The sequence below is a fragment of the Pleurodeles waltl genome, chromosome 1_2, assembly GCF_031143425.1.
Source record: "Pleurodeles waltl isolate 20211129_DDA chromosome 1_2, aPleWal1.hap1.20221129, whole genome shotgun sequence".
In the NCBI taxonomy this organism is placed as follows: Eukaryota; Metazoa; Chordata; class Amphibia; order Caudata; family Salamandridae; genus Pleurodeles; species Pleurodeles waltl.
Window position 1 is genome coordinate 670,201,347 of NC_090437.1, and position 23,729 is coordinate 670,225,075.

Genomic DNA, 23,729 nt, shown 5'->3' on the forward strand with positions numbered 1-23,729 from the left:
CCATATAACTGAAAAAGAGTTGATTGTCCACCCAGAACTCTTGTATGATCAAGGTAAAACGCCAACACTCTTTTTGGGACCAGGCAGTTGAGTCTCTCCCCTCTCCCTTAGAGGGATGTATGGGTGTGTAAAAAGTAGACAAGGTGATGAATTGGCCTACATAAAAGGGAGTAACAACTTTTGGCAAAAAAGATGCCCTATTGCGAAGCACCACTATGTCAGGATAGACAGAAGGGTGGATGGTGGTATGGAGGATTGGATGATAAAGCCTGCAGCTCACTTCACTCTGTGGGCAGATGTAATGGCCACAAGGAAGTCAGCCTTCAAAGTAAGAAGCCTGAGAAAACAGTTAATGAGAGGCTCAAAAGGAGCACACATCAAAAAAGTCAAAACCAGATTCAACTCCCATTGAGGAATGATGAATGGGGATGGAAAACAACACATGTGCAAGACCTTTGGGGAACTTAAAGAAGGTTGATCAGGCAACCTCAAAAAAGCAGAAATTACAGACAAATAATCTTTGAGAGTGCCCATAGCAAAGCTCTGCTGGCCCAAAGAAAGTATAAACAACAGAACCTCAGAGAGGGTGGCATAAAGGAGGTCAGCAGACTTGTCTGTGCACTGTGGCACAAATTTCTTCCAGGGACAGGCGTAGATGGTTTTGGTGGAGGGTCGTCTGGCTGCCAAGATAACGTTACAGACTTCGGGTGGAAGATCAAAAGCTGTCAACTGGGGCATCACTCATTCTCCACGCAAGAAGGCAGAGAGCGGACCGTTTCAGGTGCTGAACCCTCCCCTACTTCTGACAGAAGATCCACTCAAAGGGTCAGTCCGATCAGAGGATTGATGGAACATGCTCAACAGCAGGCACTCTGAGCAGTCCAGAGCCAAAAGGATTCCTTGGGCCCGGTCATTCTTGATCTTCTTGAGAACTCTGGGCAGAAGTTGTTTGGGTGGAAAGGCATACAGGTGGCCTGAGTTCCACTCAAGACGAAAAGTGTCTCCGAGCGATTGCCGCTTTGGAAACTCCCATGCGCAGTACTGCTGACATTGCTCCTTCTTTGCGGAGGTGAACAGATCTAATAAAAGCTCTCCCCACTGCTGGAAAATACCTTCTGCCACCTGCTTGTTGCAGTAGCACATGGCAGTGGTGTTGTCAGTCAACACCTGCACTGTCTTTCCCTTGACGCAGAGAAGAAATGCTTTCAGTGCCAACCAGATCGCACTGAGCTCCAACAGGTCGATTTGGAGTCCGGAGACCAGATGCCTCTGATCTCCACCTCTCCCACATGGCCCCCCATCGCAGAAGTGACACATCTGTCCCTACTGTCAGATCTGGTTGAGGAAGAAAGAGGGATCTGCCTCTGACCCAATCGCGGTTCGTGAGCCACCACTGCAGACCTTGTGCAGTTTCCTCTGAGATCTGGACCTTAACCTAGAGATTTTCCCCAATGCTGCGCCCATTGGAACCTCAGATCCCACTGCAGAGCCCGCATATGCCATCTGGCATGTGCCATCAGCAGGATGCAGGAGGCCATGAGGCCCAGCAAACTCAGTCATTCTCACCGAAATCCAGGATAGAGGCTGAAACATGGGTATCATATCCTGGACTCGCCACTCAGCAGGATGAGTCCGAAACTGCAGTGACTGGAACAGCTCCAATGAAAGGGAGCGTCTGAGAGGGAGTAAATTGTGGCTTCAGCACGTTTATAGCGAACCCTAGCACTGCAGGAGGTCTGCCATAGTCTGGAGGTGGCATTTGACAGCCTGGGGCGAGCCCACCTTTAACAGACAGTTGCCGCAATAGTGGAAGACTGATCTGCACAGATAATTTGCGACCACTGCCATCACCTTAGTGAACACCTGAGGAGTGCTGGTAGGGCCAACGGAGCACAGTGAACTGAAAGTGCTTGTGGCCTACCGTGAACCGCAAGTAATGTCTTTGGGCAGGCAGGATAGGAATATGGAAATAAGAGCCCTGCAAGTCCAATGCTGCCATCCAGTCTCCTGGGTCTAGGGCAGATGGCACCTGAGCATTTTGAACTTCTCCTTCTTGAGGAAAAGGTAGAGGTTCCAAAGGTCTGGGATAGGGCACAGCCCCTTTTTTCTTCTTCGGTACCAGAAAGTAGTTGGAATAGCAATCACGGCCTACTTCTGATACAGGAACCCTCTCAATGACTCCCTTGGCCAAGAGAGCTATGACTTCCTGTCGAAGAAGTGCCAAGTGATCCTCTGTCCTCCGATCGTAGGATGGTGGCATGGATGGAGGGACAGTCGTAAAGGGGAGGGAGTAGCCCCTTTGGACTATCTGCAAAACCCACCTGTTTTACGTGATAGATTGCCAGCAGAGCAGGTGATGATATATCCTGCCTCTGATTGGCCCCTGGTGAGGGAGAGTCAGACTAGAAATGTTTGGAGGCAGCTGCTTAGGCGGTAGACTGGCCAGACCGCTGGCTTCCTGATACGAGGGTGCTGTATCTCATGTCCCCAGCCATGCAGAGGCTGGTCAGCATGTGCTCCACTGTGGCTGGAGGAGAACTGATGTGGTTTGGCACTCCTTCCGTAGCCATGAAAGAAGCGAAAAGCAGACTCAGGAAGACGAGGAGCCACCACGAGGCCCAACGATCTGAATGTAGCATGAGAATCCTTGAAGCACATTAGCACAGAGTCTGCTTTCTCTCCGAAGAGACTGGTGCCTTCAAAGGGTATGTCCATAAGATTAGCTTGAACATAACCAGAAAAGCCAGATGTCCTTAACCAGGTGTGGAACCTCAAGGCCACTGTTGATTAAACTGCTCTGCGCAGTGACTCTGATGTGTCCAGTACACATCGGATCGTGAACTTTGCTGCATCTCTCCCATCAGCAACTGCTTGGGAAAGTACAGCTTGGGCCTACTCTGGGACCTGTGGCAGCACTTGCGCAACTGTATCCCACAGCATATGGGAATTATGGCTCAAAGGCATGTGTTGTTCACGCACCACAGAGCAGGCTGGCATAAGAAAACCTCTTTTTACCAAGTGCATTCAGACTCTTGGATTCCCTGTTCAGGGGTGTGAAAGGGAATGCACCATTGAAGGTGGAGGCCTGGATAACAAAGCTCACAGGGGTGGGATGTTGCGTCAGAAAACTTGAGTCACCCTAACAGGGCGATGGTTCTGTTCACACAAGCCCCTGTGCTGGGTTTCGACAAGTTATCCAGTAGGACAATTGTAAGGGCTTCATTGAATGGGAGCAGGGGTTCGGAAGATGAAGCTCCAGATTGAAGCACCTCTGTCAGGAGGATAGTCCTTACTGTCACTGAAGGGAGCTCAAGGTCCTGGACCTCAGCGCTCCTCTCACATCATATAGTATGATGCTCATTCCTCCATAGCCACGGTAGTGGGAGAAAGCATGCCAGTGTCTGGGGAGGTATCCAGTCCACCGGCTATCCCCAAATCTGTACGATAGTCCATAAGGTCTTGGAGCTGGTATTTCAAAGGCTCCAGTAACCATTCCTCACTGTAACCTAGCCCGTAAAAAAGGGGCTCAAGATCTGACATAGGAGGCATTGCTCTTGTCAGCATCGTACAACACCCATCCAGCTCTGTCGCAGGGCATCAGGAGCATCGGCTTTGAGACCGATGCCAGGGAACATCGAGGTGTCTCGACCGGCATCGATCCAGATCGAGTCCTTGGGGGCTGAATTCGCCAGCGCAGAACCGAAAGTGGCCCCTTCCAACCGTGTGAAGGCTCTCCAGCGGGCCCTGGCTGCCAGAAACGGAGGCGCAGGGCCTCATAGAATTCACGAAGTTGGGCAGGGTTCGCTCTGGCTCCTGGGAATTCGAGGAGACGTAGCGATGGCACAGGATCCTGGGAACAAGACCTCGGAGCTCCCTCATCTCGACGGACGAGGAGAATGCATAGCACGCTTTGACTTCTTTTTCTTAGGCTTACCCAAATGTCCTGATGATTTAGAATGGGACAACATTGACTCCAGTTTTCACAACTGATCTCAGGGCCTTCCACACGATCGAGATCTCAACCAGTGCGAGGCCGAGCATTGGGCCTCCTGTAGCTTTCGGGACCTCTCCTTCAGCATTCGGGACCTCTCCTTCAAAGCCTTAGGATTCATGGCCCGACACTCTGGAGTGCGACCATGACCTGAAGACGTGCTCAAACACCAAAGGCACACAAGGTGCAGATCCATCACCATCGTCTGATGACAGGAACCTCAGGGTTTGAATCCGGTCTTCCTAGATGACATCCTCGATGCACCATGAGTATATAAACATGAATAAATCTTGGCATAATGTTTAAAAAAATAAATAATAATAATAATAATTGACTCCGGGGAATCTCTCTTCGGATCAGCGTTTGCTGGCATGGAAAAAAAGAACTGATGTCAGTGCGCCAGGGTGGCACCTACATAGGACCCACAACGTCATGTCCAGCATGGATGATGCCGACGACGGATGTGGAGCCAAATGACATCACCTAGCAGTGCCCATGGGTACTGCTCACAAAAATCTTCCAGATCCAGTCTGACATCTGGGCAGAATTCAAAGGTAAGGAGTCTGAAGAAGCCTCTATCAGATAATTCAGACAGCAGTGAGGGCACATGGAGTTAAACCTTGCACCAGGAGAATATCGTAGGAAAGCAGATGCTATTGTACTGATTACTATTGATTACATGCAATAAAGATGCTGCCAGTAGACAGTTGACTTAATACTAGGTTAATGTGTAGCTGGCACTCATGGCCAAGTGTGTCATGCTTCATGTGTGAAGTATAATCCGGGGTCTTCAGTATGCCTTTTTTTTTTTTTTTAAATCAAGCCTAGCAGCGTGCATGTGCTGTTCTCTCAACACGCTGTAATCTACTCTGTGGGCTTTAACCATGCCCATCACTTTTCATTTGTTCTTTGGCCTGCTTTCAAAATTCCCCTGCTTTACGTTCGTCCTGGGTTGAGGCCATTTTGTTACCACCTGTTACATGGATTGTTGCACAGCCACATGCCGTAGTGTGGCATTTTACTTTTTTTCTTTTACATTCCAGCTTCGTGGCTCTATGTTGTTTTTTCCTCTTTCTTGATTTTGGGCATGCCACTGTTTCTTTATGGTATCTGCACCCAAAAGCTGCAAGTTGGAGGGGGTTCTTTCTGATCATTTTTTTTTAACTTTCATGTAGCGCGAACTCGATCGGAGGATCGCTTTACATGAGTACCACTTGCGTACAAGTTTAGCAGTTTCAAAATATATAAACTGGGCCATTTTAAACAGAGAAATCCTCAATGCGGCTCTCCCTGCACAGCGGAAGAGCTAATACTACAATATTCACCTCACTCTGGAGTCCTGCTCCATAATGCTTTGCGGGACATTTCCTTTGCAAAACATTTTTGCCCATAACTCAGCCTATGGTTGTCGTACAACAATGGGACCACCACCCAAACGTTTAGCATGACACTCTTTCTGCGTAGGTCATCTCTGGGCCTCCACATTTGTTTGGGGGGCCTCCAAAATAATAACCTCCTACCATTCAGTGTCTTTTTAAGCTCTCTCATGGCTGGAACTTTTGTTCTACAGCTGGGAGTAGTTTGTGTTATAAGGGTCTTCTTTGTACTACTATTGCAGTAGGCCAGCAAGGCATGAAAATGTGTAAGGCACTACGCACTTTAGGGGCTAAATACATGGTTACACTGCATTACCTTCTGCCATCCTGTTCTCATGTTGTTATGCCCTCTAGGGGCTGACTATTTGGTTACATGTCCATGTTTCTTCTGAATGTTATTTTCAATGTGGCGTGTCCTATGGGCTGTTCTGAGTATTGCAGTGAAGATACTACAATATATGCTGCACTCTGAAACTTGCCCCATAATGCTTTGCGGGGCATTCCTTTTACAAAACCTTTTTGCCTAGAACTCACTGAGTGGTTGTCTTAGGACAGTGGGACCACCATCACAATGTTCAGCCCAACACACTCGCTGTCTAGGTCATCTCTGGATCCCCATACTAGGTTGGCGGGGGGCTCTAAAATAATAACCCCTCCCACCATTCAGTCTCTTTTTAAGTTCTCACATGGCTGGAATTTCTGTTCATCAGCTGGGAGTAGTTTGTATTTTAAGGGCCTTGTTTGTAATATTATTCTAGTAGATCTGCTAGGCCTGAAAATGTGTAATGCACTACGCCCTCTGAGCCTGAATATGTGGTATCAAGGAATGCACAAACACAAAGTTTATTTCTGATAATGGTTTTTATTGGGTTTACATGATGATTGTATATGTTTTATTCATCTCTCCTTGTTGCGGTTATGACCATGATTCATGCCAACATAACATCCTTATTAAACTATGACTGAACTCTCTTGATATGTTTGGGTGACCCTCCAACGGGTGTCACCAGTGGTTGCACAGTGTCAGCTATGGTATGCTCCATCTGTCAATGTAAAGTACTGCATGGCTAAATACTTATAAGGTCCTAAAAGCAAGAACTATTGGTTATGGCAGTGCTTGTTCTGGCAGGGTGATGACTTGAAATAATAGTGTAGTTCGATGGCATCTGTCGCTGTAGATACACATGGTATGCATGAGCTCGCCATCTGGTGTTGGGTCGGAGTGTTACAAGTTGTTTTTCTTCGAAGAAGTGTTTTCGAGTCACGGGACCGAGTGACTCCACCTTCTGTGCTCATTGCGCATGGGCGTCGACTCCATCTTCGATTGTTTTCTTTCCGCCATCGGGTTCGGACGTGTTCCTGTCGCTCCGAGTTTCGGAACGGAAAGTTAGCTGAAGACGGAAGATTTTCGACGGTATCGTTGCGATCCGGTTAGAGATAGACACATACGACGACGCGTTCAACATCGAAGCGCCTCGGTGCCCTTCGGGGTAGATTTCGGCACCCCGTCGGGGCCTAGTCGGCCCGACCGCGTGGAGGACGACGCCGATGGATCGGACCCCGTTTCGATTCTGCCCCGAATGCCACAACAAATATCCTTATACGGACCTACACTCGGTCTGTAATCTGTGCCTGTCACCCGAGCACAGCGAAGAATCCTGTGAGGCCTGTCGGGCGTTCCGGTCCCGAAAAACTCTGCGCGACCGTCGAGCGAGAAGACTCCAGATGGCGTCCACGCCAAAAGAGCGTCCACAGTTCGAGACAGAAGAGGAACAGGAGGAATCCTTTTCCATCCAGGATTCAGACTCCGACGAGCTACACTCTACAAGAACTGTGAGTAAGACGTCGAGATCAAACATTAAAAAAGGAAAGAAGGCCCAGGGGACGCCACTGCCAACCGGCCATGGCTCCACCCAAATTCTCGGTGACCAACAATCGGCACCGAAAAAGGCCCATTCAGTGTCGAGATCGTCCGACTTCGGTCGAGACACCGGCACGCAGCCTCCTCGGGACCGAGAGAGTGCTAAACAGAAGCATCGACACCGAGAGTTCGGTGTCGACACCGATCGACGCCGAGACAGTGGCGCCGAAGAACATAGAGGCCAAGAATTTTCGGCACAGAAAAAGAGGAAGGTTACCTCGGAGCCGAAAAAACAATCGACAGGGCTTTCGGAGCCGAAAAAAGCGACATCAGACCCTGTTTCTGGCTCCTATACCGAAGAGCATTCTATGTCTTCTCAAATGAAGAAACATAGATTTGAACAAGAACTGCAATCCACTGACGTGGATCACACGCAAAAGCGTATCTTTATTCAGCAGGGGACTGGGAAGATCAGTACCCTCCCACCTGTCAAACGAAAGAGAACGCTTCAGTTTACTCCTCAGCAACAAACAACACAAAAGGTAACACCTCCTCCCTCGCCTCCACCTGTAACTCCGGCTTCGCCAACTTACACCCCGTCACAGTCGCCAGCTCACACCGCCATGAGCCACGACGACCAAGATCAGGATGCGTGGGACTTGTACGACGCACCAGTGTCTGATAACAGCCCAGACACATACCCAACCAGGCCATCACCACCGGAAGACAGCACAGCCTACTCGCAAGTGGTGGCTAGAGCAGCTCTATTCCATAATGTGGAACTACACTCGGAACAAGTAGAGGATGATTTTTTATTTAACACCCTCTCCTCAACCCACAGCTCCTACCAAAGCCTGCCGATGCTCCCAGGCATGCTACGCCATGCAAAGGACATTTTCAAGGAGCCAGTTAAAAGTAGGGCAGTGACGCCTAGGGTGGACAAAAAGTATAAGGCGCCTCCTACGGACCCTGTCTTCATCACCTCTCAGCTGCCACCAGACTCTGTGGTGGTAGGGGCTGCCAGGAAACGGGCAAACTCACACACTTCTGGGGATGCACCTCCCCCAGATAAAGAAAGTAGGAAGTTCGATGCAGCCGGGAAGAGGGTTGCTGTCCAAGCAGCAAACCAGTGGCGCATCGCAAATTCACAAGCGCTGCTAGCGCGATACGACAGAGCCCACTGGGATGAGATGCAGCATCTCATTGAACATCTCCCAAAAGATCTGCAAAAAAGAGCAAAACAGGTTGTTGAGGAGGGTCAAAACATTTCCAACAATCAAATACGCTCCTCCATGGATGCAGCAGACACGGCCGCAAGAACCATTAATACGTCGGTTACCATCCGTAGGCACGCATGGCTCAGAACGTCTGGATTCAAGCCAGAAATTCAACAGGCAGTGCTTAACATGCCAGTAAACGAGAAACTTCTGTTCGGTCCGGAGGTCGACACAGCTATAGAAAAGCTCAAGAAGGACACTGACACTGCCAAGGCCATGGGCGCACTCTACTCCCCGCAGAGCAGAGGATCTTATAACACCTTCCGCAAAACACCTTTTAGAGGAGGGTTTCGGGGTCAGGCCACACAAGCTAGCACCTCACAGTCCGCACCGCCCACCTACCAGGGACAGTACAGGGGAGGTTTTCGGGGCCAGTATAGAGGGGGGCAATTCCCTAGGAATAGGGGAAGATTTCAAAGCCCCAAAACCACTACCAACAAGCAGTGACTCACATGTCACACACCCCTCCCACACAACACCAGTGGGGGGGAGGATACGTCAATATTACGAAGCATGGGACAAAATAACTACAGACACATGGGTCCTAGCAATTATCCAGCATGGTTATTGCATAGAATTCCTGCAATTCCCTCCAGACATACCACCAAAATCACAAAATTTAACAAAATACCATTCACAGCTTCTAGAGATAGAAGTTCAAGCACTACTGCAAAAAAATGCAATAGAATTAGTACCAAGCACACAAATAAACACAGGAGTTTATTCACTGTACTTCTTGATACCAAAAAAGGACGAAACACTGAGACCAATTCTAGACCTCAGAGTAGTAAACACATTCATCAAATCAGACCACTTTCACATGGTCACACTACAAGAAGTGTTACCATTGCTCAAAAAACACGACTACATGACAACCCTAGACCTCAAGGACGCATATTTCCATATACCAATACATCAATCACACAGGAAATATCTAAGGTTTGTATTCAAAGGAATACATTACCAATTCAAAGTATTGCCTTTTGGTTTAACAACCGCTCCAAGAGTATTCACAAAATGCCTAGCAGTAGTCGCTGCACACATCAGAAGGCAGCAAATACATGTGTTCCCGTATCTAGACGACTGGCTAATCAAAACCAGTTCGCTCACACAATGCTCAAACCACACAAATCAAGTCATACAAACCCTCTACAAACTAGGGTTCACCGTCAACTTTGCAAAATCAAACATTCTGCCAAGCAAAGTACAGCAATATCTAGGAGCCATAATAGACACGACAAAAGGAGTAGCAACGCCAACTCCACAAAGGATCCACAATTTCAACAGGGTCATTCAACACATGTCTCCAAACAAAACAATACAAGCAAGAACAATACTACAGCTCCTAGGCATGATGTCCTCATGCATAGCCATTGTCCCAAACGCAAGACTGCACATGAGGCCCTTACAACAGTGCCTAGCCTCACAGTGGTCTCAAGCACAGGGTCACCTTCTAGATCTGGTGTTGCTAGACCGCCAAACTTACCTCTCGCTTCTATGGTGGAACAGTATAAATTTAAACATAGGGCGGCCTTTCCAAGACCCAGTGCCACAGTACGTAATAACAACAGATGCTTCCATGACAGGGTGGGGAGCACATCTCAATCAACACAACATAAGAGGACAATGGAACATACATCAAACAAAACTGCATATAAATCATCTAGAATTATTAGCAGTTTTTCAAGCACTAAAAGCTTTCCAACCAATCATAACCCACAAATACATCCTTGTCAAAACAGACAACATGACAACGATGTATTATCTAAACAAACAAGGAGGAACACATTCAACGCAGTTAAGCTTGTTAGCTCAAAAAATATGGAAGTGGGCAATCCACCATCAGATTGGTCTAATAGCACAGTTTATTCCGGGGATCCAGAATCAGCTGGCAGACAATCTCTCTCGAGATCACCAGCAAGTCCACGAATGGGAAATCCACCCACAGATTCTGTACACCTACTTCACACTCTGGGGAACACCACAAATAGACTTATTTGCAACAAAAGAGAACGCAAAATGCCAAAACTTCGCGTCCAGATACCCACACAAGCAATCCCAAGGCAATGCCCTATGGATGAACTGGTCAGGAATATTTGCTTACGCTTTTCCTCCTCTCCCTCTCCTTCCTTACATAGTAAACAAATTGAGTCAAAACAAACTCAAACTCATTTTAATAGCACCAACTTGGGCAAGACAACCCTGGTACACAACACTGCTAGATCTGTCTGTAGTACCACACATCAAACTGCCCAACAAACCAGATCTGTTAACGCAACACAACCAACAGATCAGACACCCGGACCCAGCATCGCTGAATCTAGCAATCTGGCTCCTGAAATCCTAGAATTCGGACACTTACAACTTAGCCAAGAGTGTATGGAAGTCATAAAGCAGGCCAGAAGGCCATCCACTAGACACTGCTACGCAAGTAAGTGGAAAAGATTTGTTTGGTACTGCCATCATAATCAGATACAACCGCTAGATGCAACTCCAAAACATATAGTAAATTACTTGCTCCATTTACAAAAAGCAAAGCTAGCCTTCTCTTCTATTAAAATACACCTTGCAGCAATATCTGCATACCTGCAAACTAACTATTCAACTTCCTTGTATAGGATACCAGTTATCAAAGCATTTATAGAAGGGCTTAAAAGAATTATACCACCAAGAACACCACCTGTTCCTTCATGGAACCTAAACGTGGTTCTAACAAGACTCATGGGCCCACCTTTCGAACCCATGCACTCTTGCGGAATACAATTCCTAACCTGGAAAGTTGCCTTTCTCATCGCCATTACATCTCTAAGAAGAGTAAGTGAAATTCAAGCGTTCACAACACAAGAGCCTTTTATACAAATACATAAAAATAAGGTCGTCCTACGACCTAATCCAAAATTTTTACCAAAAGTTATTTCACCATTCCATCTAAATCAAACGGTAGAACTACCAGTATTTTTCCCACAGCCAGATTCTGTGGCTGAAAGAGCACTACATACATTAGATGTCAAAAGAGCATTAATGTACTACATTGACAGAACAAAGAACATCAGAAAAACTAAACAGCTATTTATTGCATTCCAAAAACCTCATGCAGGTAACCCAATATCAAAACAAGGTATAGCCAGATGGATAGTTAAATGCATCCAAATCTGCTACCTTAAAGCAAAAAGACAACTGCCCATTACTCCCAGGGCACATTCAACAAGGAAAAAAGGTGCTTCAATGGCCTTTTTAGGAAACATCCCAATGCAGGAAATATGTAAGGCAGCCACTTGGTCTACGCCTCACACATTCACCAAACACTACTGTATAGATGTGCTATCCGCACAACAAGCTACAGTAGGTCAAGCTGTATTAAGAACTCTATTTCAGACAACTTCTACTCCTACAGGCTAAACCACCGCTTATGGGGAACTAACTGCTTACTAGTCTATGCATACCATGTGTATCTACAGCGACAGATGCCATCGAACTGAAAATGTCACTTACCCAGTGTACATCTGTTCGTGGCATCAGTCGCTGAGATTCACATGGACCCACCCACCTCCCCGGAAGCCTGTAGCAGTTCAGAAGTTACCTTCAATTTTGTACATTTGTATATATTACTTAATCCTTTAATAGGTACATACTTACATTTTTTCATTGCGCGGGCACTATTACTATAGTACAACTCCTACCTCACCCTCTGCGGGGAAAACAATCGAAGATGGAGTCGACGCCCATGCGCAATGAGCACAGAAGGTGGAGTCACTCGGTCCCGTGACTCGAAAACACTTCTTCGAAGAAAAACAACTTGTAACACTCCGACCCAACACCAGATGGCGAGCTCATGCATACCATGTGAATCTCAGCGACTGATGCCACGAACAGATGTACACTGGGTAAGTGACATTTTCATTCCCTTTCACAAAGGAAATCCACAGACAGAGAACATACGCCGCATAAAAACTCTTGATTTAATGCTGCAATTAGCAAAATGGCAATTAATAACACCCATCCTGGCAACACAAAATAAGAGGACTTTGAATGTGTTCCTTTTATTTCCACATGCAGAAGAGAAGACTGAACCCTTTAGGACAGTGCTATGTTCACTCACATCATGATGTTGTCAGAAAGCCACTAACTGAGTTATTTGGCATTGTCCCAGTTGGCTTTCAGTGCAAACAGGAACAAATCAAGTCCTATTTCCAATCAGTAGATAACATTCCTGGGACCAGACATACACACAGTTTGGCTTCTGATATCCCAACATGTAAAGACTTTGCAGAAAAATATCCTGCCCTGTCCTCTTTTTATACCAGTTGTCTCAATCATATCTTTGAGGTCTGTACAGGAATATCTGTCCGTTGCACAATGGTGGATGTAAAAGAACTTTCAGAAGACCATGTTTAGATCCATCATATTCAGTAGCTTAATAGATGACGCCCAGAACGTTCACATGAAGGGCATGATAGTACAGGGTATGTGCAACCTAAAGGACTCTAGTTTACATATTTATCATCAGGATAAAATAAGAAAGTCTAACACTCACAGGTCTTTAGGCTTATCTCCAAATCCATTTTCTGCTAATCCAGACTGGCGACACACGCACGTTGTACTACCTACTGAAATTGAAAGTAGTGTGCATGCCAGAGGTTTGTAATGGCCTGCCAGATGGATTATGGGCCAGCTAGTACATAATTGAGATCTGAGCCCTGAATTATAAATTAGGCCTTCCAAGATACCTGCTGTAAATTTCAACCAATCTAGTGTGAACACAATTGGCTAGGCTACTGGTCCATGCACCCAGGTATATTGTTGATGGAGTTGTACCTGGTATTTGCATGTACTCTTCTTCATTAACTTGAAGTCTGACAGTTCGAATGGCTGGAGTCACACTTTCTGTGTGTGGTGGGTTATAAAAAGAAAATGCAGATGTCTTACATCATAGGTGACTAAATAGTAAAGTTATTCCTAAAGTTTATCTTAATACCTATTGCACATGGTAGGCTATACACGACCATTTATAACTTAACCAGGCAACATTGCGAGTTGAAAAAGGCATTTTTTTATTCAAATCCCATTCATTAGATATTCCTGGAAGGTTAATCTTACCAAGGAGGCATGTGGGACCCACATCGTTGAGGGTTTAAGTTCCATGCCATTGTCTTTATTGCTGAAGCCATTTGACAAATACCCTGTAAAAGATCTCTACTCAAGGTAGCATTATTAGTATTGAGCACATTTCTCAGATGCAAGAACGGACAGGATGAGCCTTTAGTACATATACTCACAAGGACAAGGTTATTCTTCCTAATGGTTATTTCTTCTTTTCATATGAATCAAACCACCAAGTTGCTATGCTAACATTCTCTCTAAAATCTTAGTCACTGGCTGAAAGGTGAAAACTAGGTATTTAGAGAGCCCTAGTGTATTAAACAAACCAAGAGTTGAGAAACGCAGGTGGTTTGGCCCCCTTTAAACAGCGTCAAATGGGAAAAGACAACGGCTAGCCTTGCAAGGTGGATGATGAACTGCAAACCTTTTGCACCTTAGTTATCAAGCAACTGACAATTAGACCAAGTGCTCACCAGAAATGAAAGAATCAAAACTTGTTTATTGTAGAAAATAATGTGTTCAGCCTTCTGTCTATTGCAGCTTTACCTGCATTCAGTCACCTAGAATCAAATGATGGATCTGAAGTATCACACGTTCTTGGAAATCTTTTGTTTTCGATTCAAGAATGACACCACTGACCCAGACTTACCTTAGTCTAAAGCCCAGAATCCACCTTAGATTTGTTTTTGCAAGCTGAAGGTTTCAGGTTTGAGGAAATAGTATCATGCAACAGTAAATACTGATCTTCAAAGTTTCCAATTTGGCCTGATGACCAATTTTTCATAAAGATAAGCTCAAGATCACCTGAGTGGCTAGGTCTTCCACGATCTCCTGCAAGCAACTGACTGGAGCCTACATACTTGCATAATGTCCTGACCAAAAGACTACAGTTGAGTCGGAGAGTAAATGACAAAAGTGACTGCCTCACAGAAGATTGCCTCTGGGTGCAATTATGGCCTAACAGACTGAGCTGCAGACTTTGGAATTAGGGGACCAGTTTTGAGTTACGACATTGGCTCACCTGTAATGCTGGGTGAATCACTTTATCTCCCCATGCCTAAATGAAAAAATTTAATTAAAAAAAATAATAATCTGACCTTGTGTAATGTGAACTGGTGGTCATGTGAAACACTTTACTTGCCTTCGGCCAAGTTTGCACGATATAAAACTGCAAAGAAAAAAACAACTATAAGGAAGACCTCAGAAAGTCTTGCATCTGGTCTAAGCATATCAAACCATACATGCATATAAAATCAGTAATAGTTCAATGAAATGATGGTTCCTGTGCTGCTGACCCTGTGGATCTGCTCCAATACATATCTCCTTCTTCAAAGGGCTGGTGTCTATGGGGGCTGACTTCTGAAAACGCAACTCATCCACAGTTTTTGTCCCCGAAAAGTGTCCCTGAATTTGGTTTCCGCGGCCCTCCATAATAAGAATGCTGAAATTTAAAATATAGTGGAAATGAGCTTGTTCCCACCCAACAATGGCAAACCCAAAGAAATGGCAAACAGAATACTAACAGGTTGCAAAGACTCAGAAGTTCCGTTTACCCTCCTCAGTTGAACAGCATTTGGACACATCAGCAGTGTGAACCGGTATGCTTTTAAGGTCACCCAAAATGCATCAGACCTATGAAAGGCATTGATACTCCTGTGAACTGGCGCCACGGTGCACAATTGCACAGTACACTGTAGTCTTCTTGAGAAACTAGAGCTCATTTTCATGTTCATAAAAACCTTACTACCAAAATGGCCACATAACACTAGCGCAAGGCTCACTGATCATGGTGTCTAGCACGTGTCAGTGATATCAATGACATTGAAAGACACCGGTCTCTGAAAGTGAGTAATCATTCAGTCCTACCATAGGTGCCGACTGTGTGAGGCCTATTCCCACCAGATGTAAACTAGTGTGGTGAAGAGTATTATGGTACTAGTTAGGGGCACTGTCTAACCACGGTATGGTTGTTCGTTGCCTGGTTGAGGATGTAATACATCAAGCCATTAAAGCCATCCCCTTAAAAAATGGTTAATAGTGAACACACTCCGTAGCAGATTGAAGCTTTGATTTACAATCAGGATAATGTTCTGGATGTGATGGCCAATCTCTGGAAGAATCACAGTATTGCTAGCATGATTGCAAAAAAAAAGTAAAAGATTACGAAACCTCCAGGCAAAAGAGCTGCTTCTTACGTCTTCCCTTCTGGCACACTGCTGTATGGTGTTGGCTGCCTTGACAATGGATAAAAGTCAAGCAGCACCATCTTTAGTACCAATGGACAATAAGGAAATATGTAATGACTCAATAGGGAATGGTGTTAAGCGCAATTAACTTTAATCTTAAAATATCTTGTAATGTGTTTCGTATCTTCACCTTATTTTTCGTGTCAGGAGGCACTAGTAATAAAGTCCAAATTCTACAAATCAGTTTTCTTAATGTTTCCCAGGAACCTAACCACAAAGTGTTCTGGTTCTGCGCTCTTTGTTCTCCACATTGCAAACACATCTCAGATGTGAGCCCCAGTCCTCGCTCTGCTAAAAGCATATAGTCCACAGCAGTCTGCAACCTTTCTAGAAGCCTGAGCATTGGCCCTACATTTTCTGGTTCCCTGCCTCCGCCTCACCTTCAACTCGGCACGTAGGTAAATATGTGAAGCCCCATGAGAGGTTCCACTGTAGACAGTCTAAAAAGGACAGGTATTAGTCTCCTGCCTCCCAGGGAATAAGCACCCTTTTCTGCTAATCTTTGGTACCTTTTGCACAATGTATTTTGATTTCTGACACTGCCACACCCTCATCTTTTTCTTTGTCACCACCCTTAGCCCTTTGACTTAAGTATTCTTTGTCCTGTTCAGGCTTCCACCCTTTCTGCCTCCTTGTCATATAGACAAGGCCAACTACCCACAACACCTTACTGCTGCATCTGGATAATACCTCACTATCAAGCAATGACTTTTCATTCTTCCTATCTTATCCCCTCATTTCTTCTCTCCCATTACTTATTTACCTTCTCTCTTCTTCCTTCCAGGTGACCTTAGTGTGGTCTAAAGTGATGTACAAATCATTGCAATGATGTAAAACTGTGCGACTATCCATGACATAGTAAAACGGGACAGTGTCTTTCCATTATATAGCTTAAAGATATTGGTTAGCTTTCACATATTTTTGGACCTGTGCCGCCTTACATGTTAATGTTTTATTCAGGAGAGTGGCAGAGACTGGTTAGCATTATTGTATTATGCATGCTTAGCTCAGGTTGTGATTAGGCCTCAAGTCTCTATTTTGGTGCCTAGATGCAAGAAAAGGTGCAGGATCTTATTTTTAGAGGAAAGGCATTCTTTCTAATCTCAGCATAAACTGCTCTTTCGAAAGATAGGTCAGGAATGGTGGAGTTCCTCTCTGTTGTTAGCAGGCAACCTTTGTTCATTATGCCCTGGTTGTCTCTGTTTTCTTTTCCCCATATATGTAAAACAAACGTCCAACCGTGTAATTATCCAGCAAACTAAGCAAGAAGTATCACAAGCCTATCATTCTCTTTTCTGCCTTCATGACTAATGCCATCACCAAAGATGCAAAAGTAAATAGTATCATGTTTCAAATTGAGAGTATTCAGCTTTGTTGTCTAGAGTCCCTTTTTCTGTCTTGGTGGAGGGGGGAGTAGTATTGTATTTCGGATGCTTTCCTCCTCCTCTGCTTAGCGGCTGCAAAGATTGATGGACCTCAGGTACTCGTTCATCCAGCTGGACCTTCATGCTGACTTTAGATGCACCAGCCAAATTCTCAGTTGATTGTACGTTGGGCCCAGAACAATCACCCTTTTTTGTGCCCCAGCTTCCAAAGATGTGGTGATGGATCAGGAGTTCTGAGCCTAGAGGGAAGAACCAGAGGTATCATTGGAAACGTATTACCTAGTGTGTAGTTGTCTGTTGACGACCTATGGTCTGCAGAAACTAGATGCTTTAAATCATTATCCTTAAACTCAAGGCAATTCACTGATATGAATGTTACAGTTAATGGGAGGGAACAGGGCGTTGATCTACAGCAAGGGCAGCAGCTGTAATAGAAAGTTGGCCGCTCCCACATTTGTGAGGTTTTATTTCTTAGTTAAAATGTGAGTGCATTATGTGGTTAGATAATGTGTTTGTTGGCTGCTGTTCGGGCAGTGATCTAGAACGCTAAATAGATTTGCATAGCAGACATACATATGGAACTCTCGAATAGATGCTGCAAGACTAAATGGTTACCGCAGTTGGACTGACTGACAATGATTTTGCATCAAAGTATAGTGCACATTTCCACTTGTTGATGGGAAAGATGCGGTCTACTGTTGGTCATTCATGGTTATTTCACAGGAAGAATTAGTTTACATCTTTATTTCAGTGCATCAGATTTCCGGGTTGATCCACACGTTGATAGGCAGCTGAGACTCTGGGGAAATCCCTGCCAGGGTTTCCGGTCGAGCCCCAGCAAGCGCGACATGGCTGTGCACAACTGCCCATCATTTCATAGCCGGCTGCCCTTTTCTTCAGATGTTCACTGGTGATCATTCTATCCTGTTTTACGTCATACCAATGTCCAGAGGGCAGTCACGCCATTGTTCTTACAAAGGCAAATGGCACAGAGTGTCATTAATTGTAAAAAGATTAGTCCTTTCATCCCATTGCGAGCTCTGTTATACAGCAAGAGGTACACAGAATGGTATAGGAAAGGGATGGCTGTCTGTAGACATTCAATGACAGTTTCTTATTACAGAATACAATATCAGTATAAATTGTGAGGCGTTGCTCAAATAATATCTCTCTGAACAGTTCCTGCGTCGTGATCAGCAATTAAACTGTTGTTCGATTTGCTTTGGCTAGCAAGCTGGAGGTACTCCTGGAATCTGCCGATATTGGGTGGAAACATGGAAGGCCACTTTATAGCTCTGGATCTGTTAGGGCGATAAGTGATTGATTCACAATCCTATTCTTCCGAAGAATTCTGTATAGTGAAGAAATCAGAACTCTCCCTTAATTTTTAGCAATTTTTTTTTCAGACTTCCGTATGAACTAGGAAATCTCCCTGCAACCTTTCTCCCCCAAATAATATGTATAAAAGCGCAGGCTCATCATTGGGTCTCTGGGCACTGTGAACTTGTGACCACGAGGTCAGCCACAGATTCCTGGAATGGATACATCAGTTCACTGAGTCACCACACCTTTTGTGCCGAATCCGCAGATGCTGCAATACACATCCACTATTTTGACAGGATGGGCTCTTGCAGTGCACAGTTTTCACCGTCTCTAATTCTCTAGCTCAGCTGACAGTCTTTCAAGGCTTATATTGCCTCTTGAGTACAATATTTTGTCATAGCGTTTACCCCTCGGAAGGCATCTGCGTTCACCTGCTTAAAGCAAGTTAATGAATGTGGTATTCAGCATCATAATCCCCTCGATGACACCAGCAAACCAGCCCCTTGAGCACAAGTTCATAGTTGCAGAGGGTAAAAGAAGTTTGCTATCGTTAGAAAGAAAGCACTCCACAAACAATATAAGAGGGAAATGTATTCTTATAGTCTTCAGATGCTGAGTAGCATTACAGTATATGTATGAGCACACCTACAATTAAAGATTTTATGGAGTGCTTCTCTTCCTACTTGTGCAAGCTGTGTTACGGAGGCTGGCATCCTTTGAAGGATCTTTGCATGACTCAGAAGTTCTGTTTACCCTCCTCAGTTGAACAGCATTTGGACACATCAGCAGTGTGAACCGGTATGCTTTTAAGGTCACCCAAAATGCATCAGATCTATGAAAGGCATTGATACTCCTGTGAACTGGCGCCACAGTGCACAATTGTACAGTACACTGTAGTCTTCTTGAGAAACTAGAGCTAATTTTCATGTTCATAAAAACCTTGCTACCAAAATGGCCACATAACCCTGGCTCACTGATCACGGTGTCTAGCACGTGTTAGTGATATCAATGACATTGAAAGACACCGGTCTCTGAAAGTGAGTAATCATTCAGTCCTGCCATAGGTGCCGACTGTGTGAGGCCTATTCCCACTAGATGTAGACTGTTGTGGTGAAGAGTATTATGGTACTAGTTAGGGGCACTGTCTAACCACGGTATGGTTGTTTGTTGCCTGATTGAGGATGTAATACATCAAGCTATTGAAGCCATCCCCTTAAAAAATGGTTAATAGTGAACACACTCCGTAGCAAGCTGTGTTACGGAGGCTGGCATCCTTTGAAGGATCCATGCATGTTAGATCAATTAAATACTTCCACTAGGGTGTATGTGTGTGTGTGCAGGCAAGTGTGCACACAAGCATCTTGCATAAGGTACTTAAGAACCAGTAGTGGCCCGCAGCCCGGTCAAGGGGCAGCGCTGCTGGTGGACGACAAAACAAAGGAAAACATAAAAATGTTTTTTTTATTTTTTTTATTTACCTAAATCCTCGCTGCCGTGCCGATCTTGGATCCATTTTCAGGAGCAGGCTGCCCTGCAGCCAGTCCTAACGCTGCTCTTATGTGGCAGGCAGCATGAAAGCAGCATTAGGATTGTCTGGAGCGCCATGGCTTTGACTGGTCAGACGGGGAGCCTGGGCCTGCTGTCTCCAACCCAGCAATACAGTGCCAGGTTAGAGAGAGCTCTGTGTGCATGGCCGGCCCAAGACAGCCGGCTAAACACACATACGTATTGAGGGGAGTGCACAGCACTCTTCCTTCGTCATCTCCTATGGCTCCACCCCTTTAAAAATAAAACAATAATAAACCATGCTTATTATCATTTTATGTTTAAAGGATTGCAGCTGCTGCAGGGGGTTGGGGACGATGCTACTCTGCCATTGCGGAGGAGCTGCTGCTGGTATAAACATGTGGGATTTGTTCACATTATCTACCAACGGCGATTCCTTTTGCAATAGCTACACCTTTTCGAGCAGTTTTGCATGAACCCAACCCCTCACTTCTGTCCCCTGCTTCGCTTATCGCCCCTCCCACACGTTTCCTAATAACTCTAATTCAGTGGCCATTTTGTTTCTTTCCTCAAAAAGGAATCTGGCAAATGTTACTCAAAATAGTTGTCACATGGCGATGGAATGAGAAGTACAGCTTTATTATTTTTATTTCACTTTGTAATCTGGGGTTCATAAATATGTAAGCGACATACAACAGAGCCCCATACTGTTATGTATATTCAATTCAAAAGGTCCCATCATGAAGTTTTGATTGGTATTTTTTGCACATTCAAATATGTTACCAATGTCAGGGGGCTCGTGCCCTCAAGAATTTTTTATCTCCAATAGGTGGAATAAATCAAAAGCACAAAAGCAGTAAGTGCTTTACAGTATCATGTTGCTGAGGTGATTGATAAGTGTGTGGGGCAAGAATGCCTGCGACTCTTCTGTGTTTAGTAATGGGTATGCCGCTGTAGATGTTCCATAGCCCCTGTTCAGCACAAATCGCCCCTTCGTCGGTTAGGTCTTCTGTATCTTTCTGTCATTATCATTGAGGTGCTTGGATCATTAGAGGGCTAGCAATGCTTAGAAACGTCCTTGTAGCTTTCTTGTCAAGTTATTGTTTCTCACCTCTTGTAATTTTGTTTTCCAGGGTTGGGGTGCTGAGTACCATCGGCAAGACGTAACAAGCACCCCCTGCTGGATTGAGATACACCTTCATGGTCCCTTGCAGTGGCTGGATAAAGTACTCACTCAAATGGGCTCTCCTCACAACCCTATTTCATCTGTGTCTTAATGGATTCCCAAGTGATGGCCTCTGGAACCTAGTACGCCTTGCATGTACTTGAAGGATGTGCGAGTTGGAAGACATTGTAAATTGGGGGAGGCTCGAAGATGGCCTCGAAGATACTTGACCTTAGTGACCAACTGCTAGAATCGGAGGGGTAACAACTCTACAGCCCTGTGTTACGTTCTTTTGGCTTCATGAACATTTTACGTTTGTAAAGTTATTTTTTTTTGGGGGGGAGGGGGGTTGATCAGCAAAACTTTTTAATTTAGTAAGACGTTGTGTGATTTTGGTTAGTACCAGGGGGGGGGGGAAAGACTCAAACCCCCCAAAATGTACCTGTTAAAATGGTTGTTTTGTACAGACCCACGTATCTGGCACTTTGAGGTCACATTTTACATGTTCAGAATTTGTCTAAATTCCATGGGGTAGGTACACCCCCCTTCTTCCCTGATGGTGGAGAAAATAGAATATGAATCATGGTCTTAAGGCCGATCGGGATGCCTGCTTATGTTTCATGAACTTTCCCACACTGTTTTAAAACTCATCATTGGTTTAGTAATAGATGCTGTTCCTAAAGAAAAAAATGTTTTAGCTTGATGAATTTAACCTTTCCAAAAGTGTGTACTGACACTACTGCTGTCCGGAAAATAGGTATTATCTCTGCTAATTGTATGTACAGTGTTCTTTGGATGTTTATCATTAGAATAGACTGAATCTAGATGTTTTTGAGGGGTTGAAACTCGTAGAGTATTCTTTAAGCACAGCTTTGTGGATCAAAAGAAGGTTTGACATATGCTATGCATTTTATTTGTTATTCGGTGTGTATTTTTCCTCTCTGTTAAATAACAATCTATTTTCCCTTTAAAGCGGTCATGCTGCTTGAAAGCACTCATGTGACTGATTAGGGAACTTGTCCGTTTCTGCGGTCCTTAAATTTAATAGATAACATTTCAAATGACACTGTGTAAAATGTTTCAGTAAATAAGCAGTTTAATGCAGTTTACAGCACACAAAAAGCATTTAGTTTCTAAGACAACTGTTGTTTTGCCAAACATACTGTTTAAATGTTTCAGGAGTTAAACTTCTGTTCAAATAAATGTCGAACTTTTTTAGAAATAATGTTTTTACTTTTTTTGTACTATATATTTTTGTTCTTCCGCTACTCTTTTATATCCACAGTTAAGCTGCAGGACTTTGTTGTAAGTACTTCTATTCCAAAACTAGCAAGTCTTCTACTGGAAGTTGAAATAAAACGTCAATATTGCTTATCTTTTTTGCGTTGTTGTTTTCTGTATCACTCTAATGGTTACATTTTGCCAGGAAAGAAAAACAAAATTTGGCAAACCCAGTACTTCTCGTTTGTGAGAGCTATTGGCTTTAGTAATGACTTAAGCCATGCTATACAGCGTCTTGGCTAAAAATATATATTTCGTTTGTATAAAGCGCTATAACGCAGCCAGCGCTAATGTGTATGCATTGCAGTTTTTTTTCCTGTTCTGAAGTGTCCGTCCCTAATGTGCCTTTTTAAAATTATTTTGAACTTTGTGCTCCCCCATCCCATCTCCTGCCCTCTCCTCCTACCCGTGTCTTTCTCTCCTGTCATTCCTCCCTCCATGTTGCCTCATCCTCCATCCTACTAAACAAACCTAATCCTAAACAAACAAGCGAGTGGGTTGGAGTTTGTGGTGGCATGGATTAAGGGGAGGCAGTAGAGAAGGGCACAGATGGGGGGAGAGGACAGGTGAGGGAATGGGGAGCACACAGACACAAAGGGTGGGCGGGAAGGTCTGTGGCAAGTACATGGACACTGCAGGATCAGTGGGAGGTCGTGGGGCATGCACATGGAAAAATGTGGGTATGAAGGGCTGGGATAAGGGAGGACTTGGTCAAGCATTCAGGGTGACAATGGAGAATGTGCAGGATGGCCTAGTCAAGCACATTGACGGTTGGTAGGAGGGGCGAAGGCAAGCACGCAGACAATGAAGGATGATTGGGAGGAGATAGTCAAGCACATGGATGATGGGTGGGAGTGGTTGGGTGGCGCACACGGACACCAGAGGGCGGCAGGAGGGGCTGTGGGGAGCACACTGACAACATTTGAAGATGAGTGAGAGGAGAAGCACATTGACTACTGAGGGTTAGTGGGAGGGGATAGGAATGAACATGGAGGGGAGTACAAGTACACGAAGGAGACAGCTGGAAAACACAAGCACCTAAACAAAAAGAAAAACAGAACTGTCTGAAAAATTGACCAGTGGATGGACACAGTAATGCATCCATGCTACAGAAGAGGAACAAACACAAGAAAAAAGAAGGAAAGCATAAGTTAGCTGACGAATAAGAAGTAAGCAAATTAATGACAATGAAGCCAGCCAATGGTAAGCAATGGGTGG

General features: G+C 44.8%; 1 protein-coding gene across 1 annotated transcript in view; it reads left to right on the forward strand.

Annotated features, from left to right (window-relative positions):
- The window catches only part of SMAD1 (SMAD family member 1), a 182,320-nt gene extending 159,716 nt beyond the window's left edge, over positions 1-22,604 (forward strand). Inside the window, exon 7 of the mRNA XM_069242608.1 lies at positions 21,199-22,604. Coding sequence (XP_069098709.1) covers positions 21,199-21,342 — 144 coding nt within the window. The 3' untranslated portion in view covers positions 21,343-22,604. The remainder of the gene's footprint in view (positions 1-21,198) is intronic.
- The last annotated feature ends 1,125 nt before the right edge of the window (positions 22,605-23,729 follow it).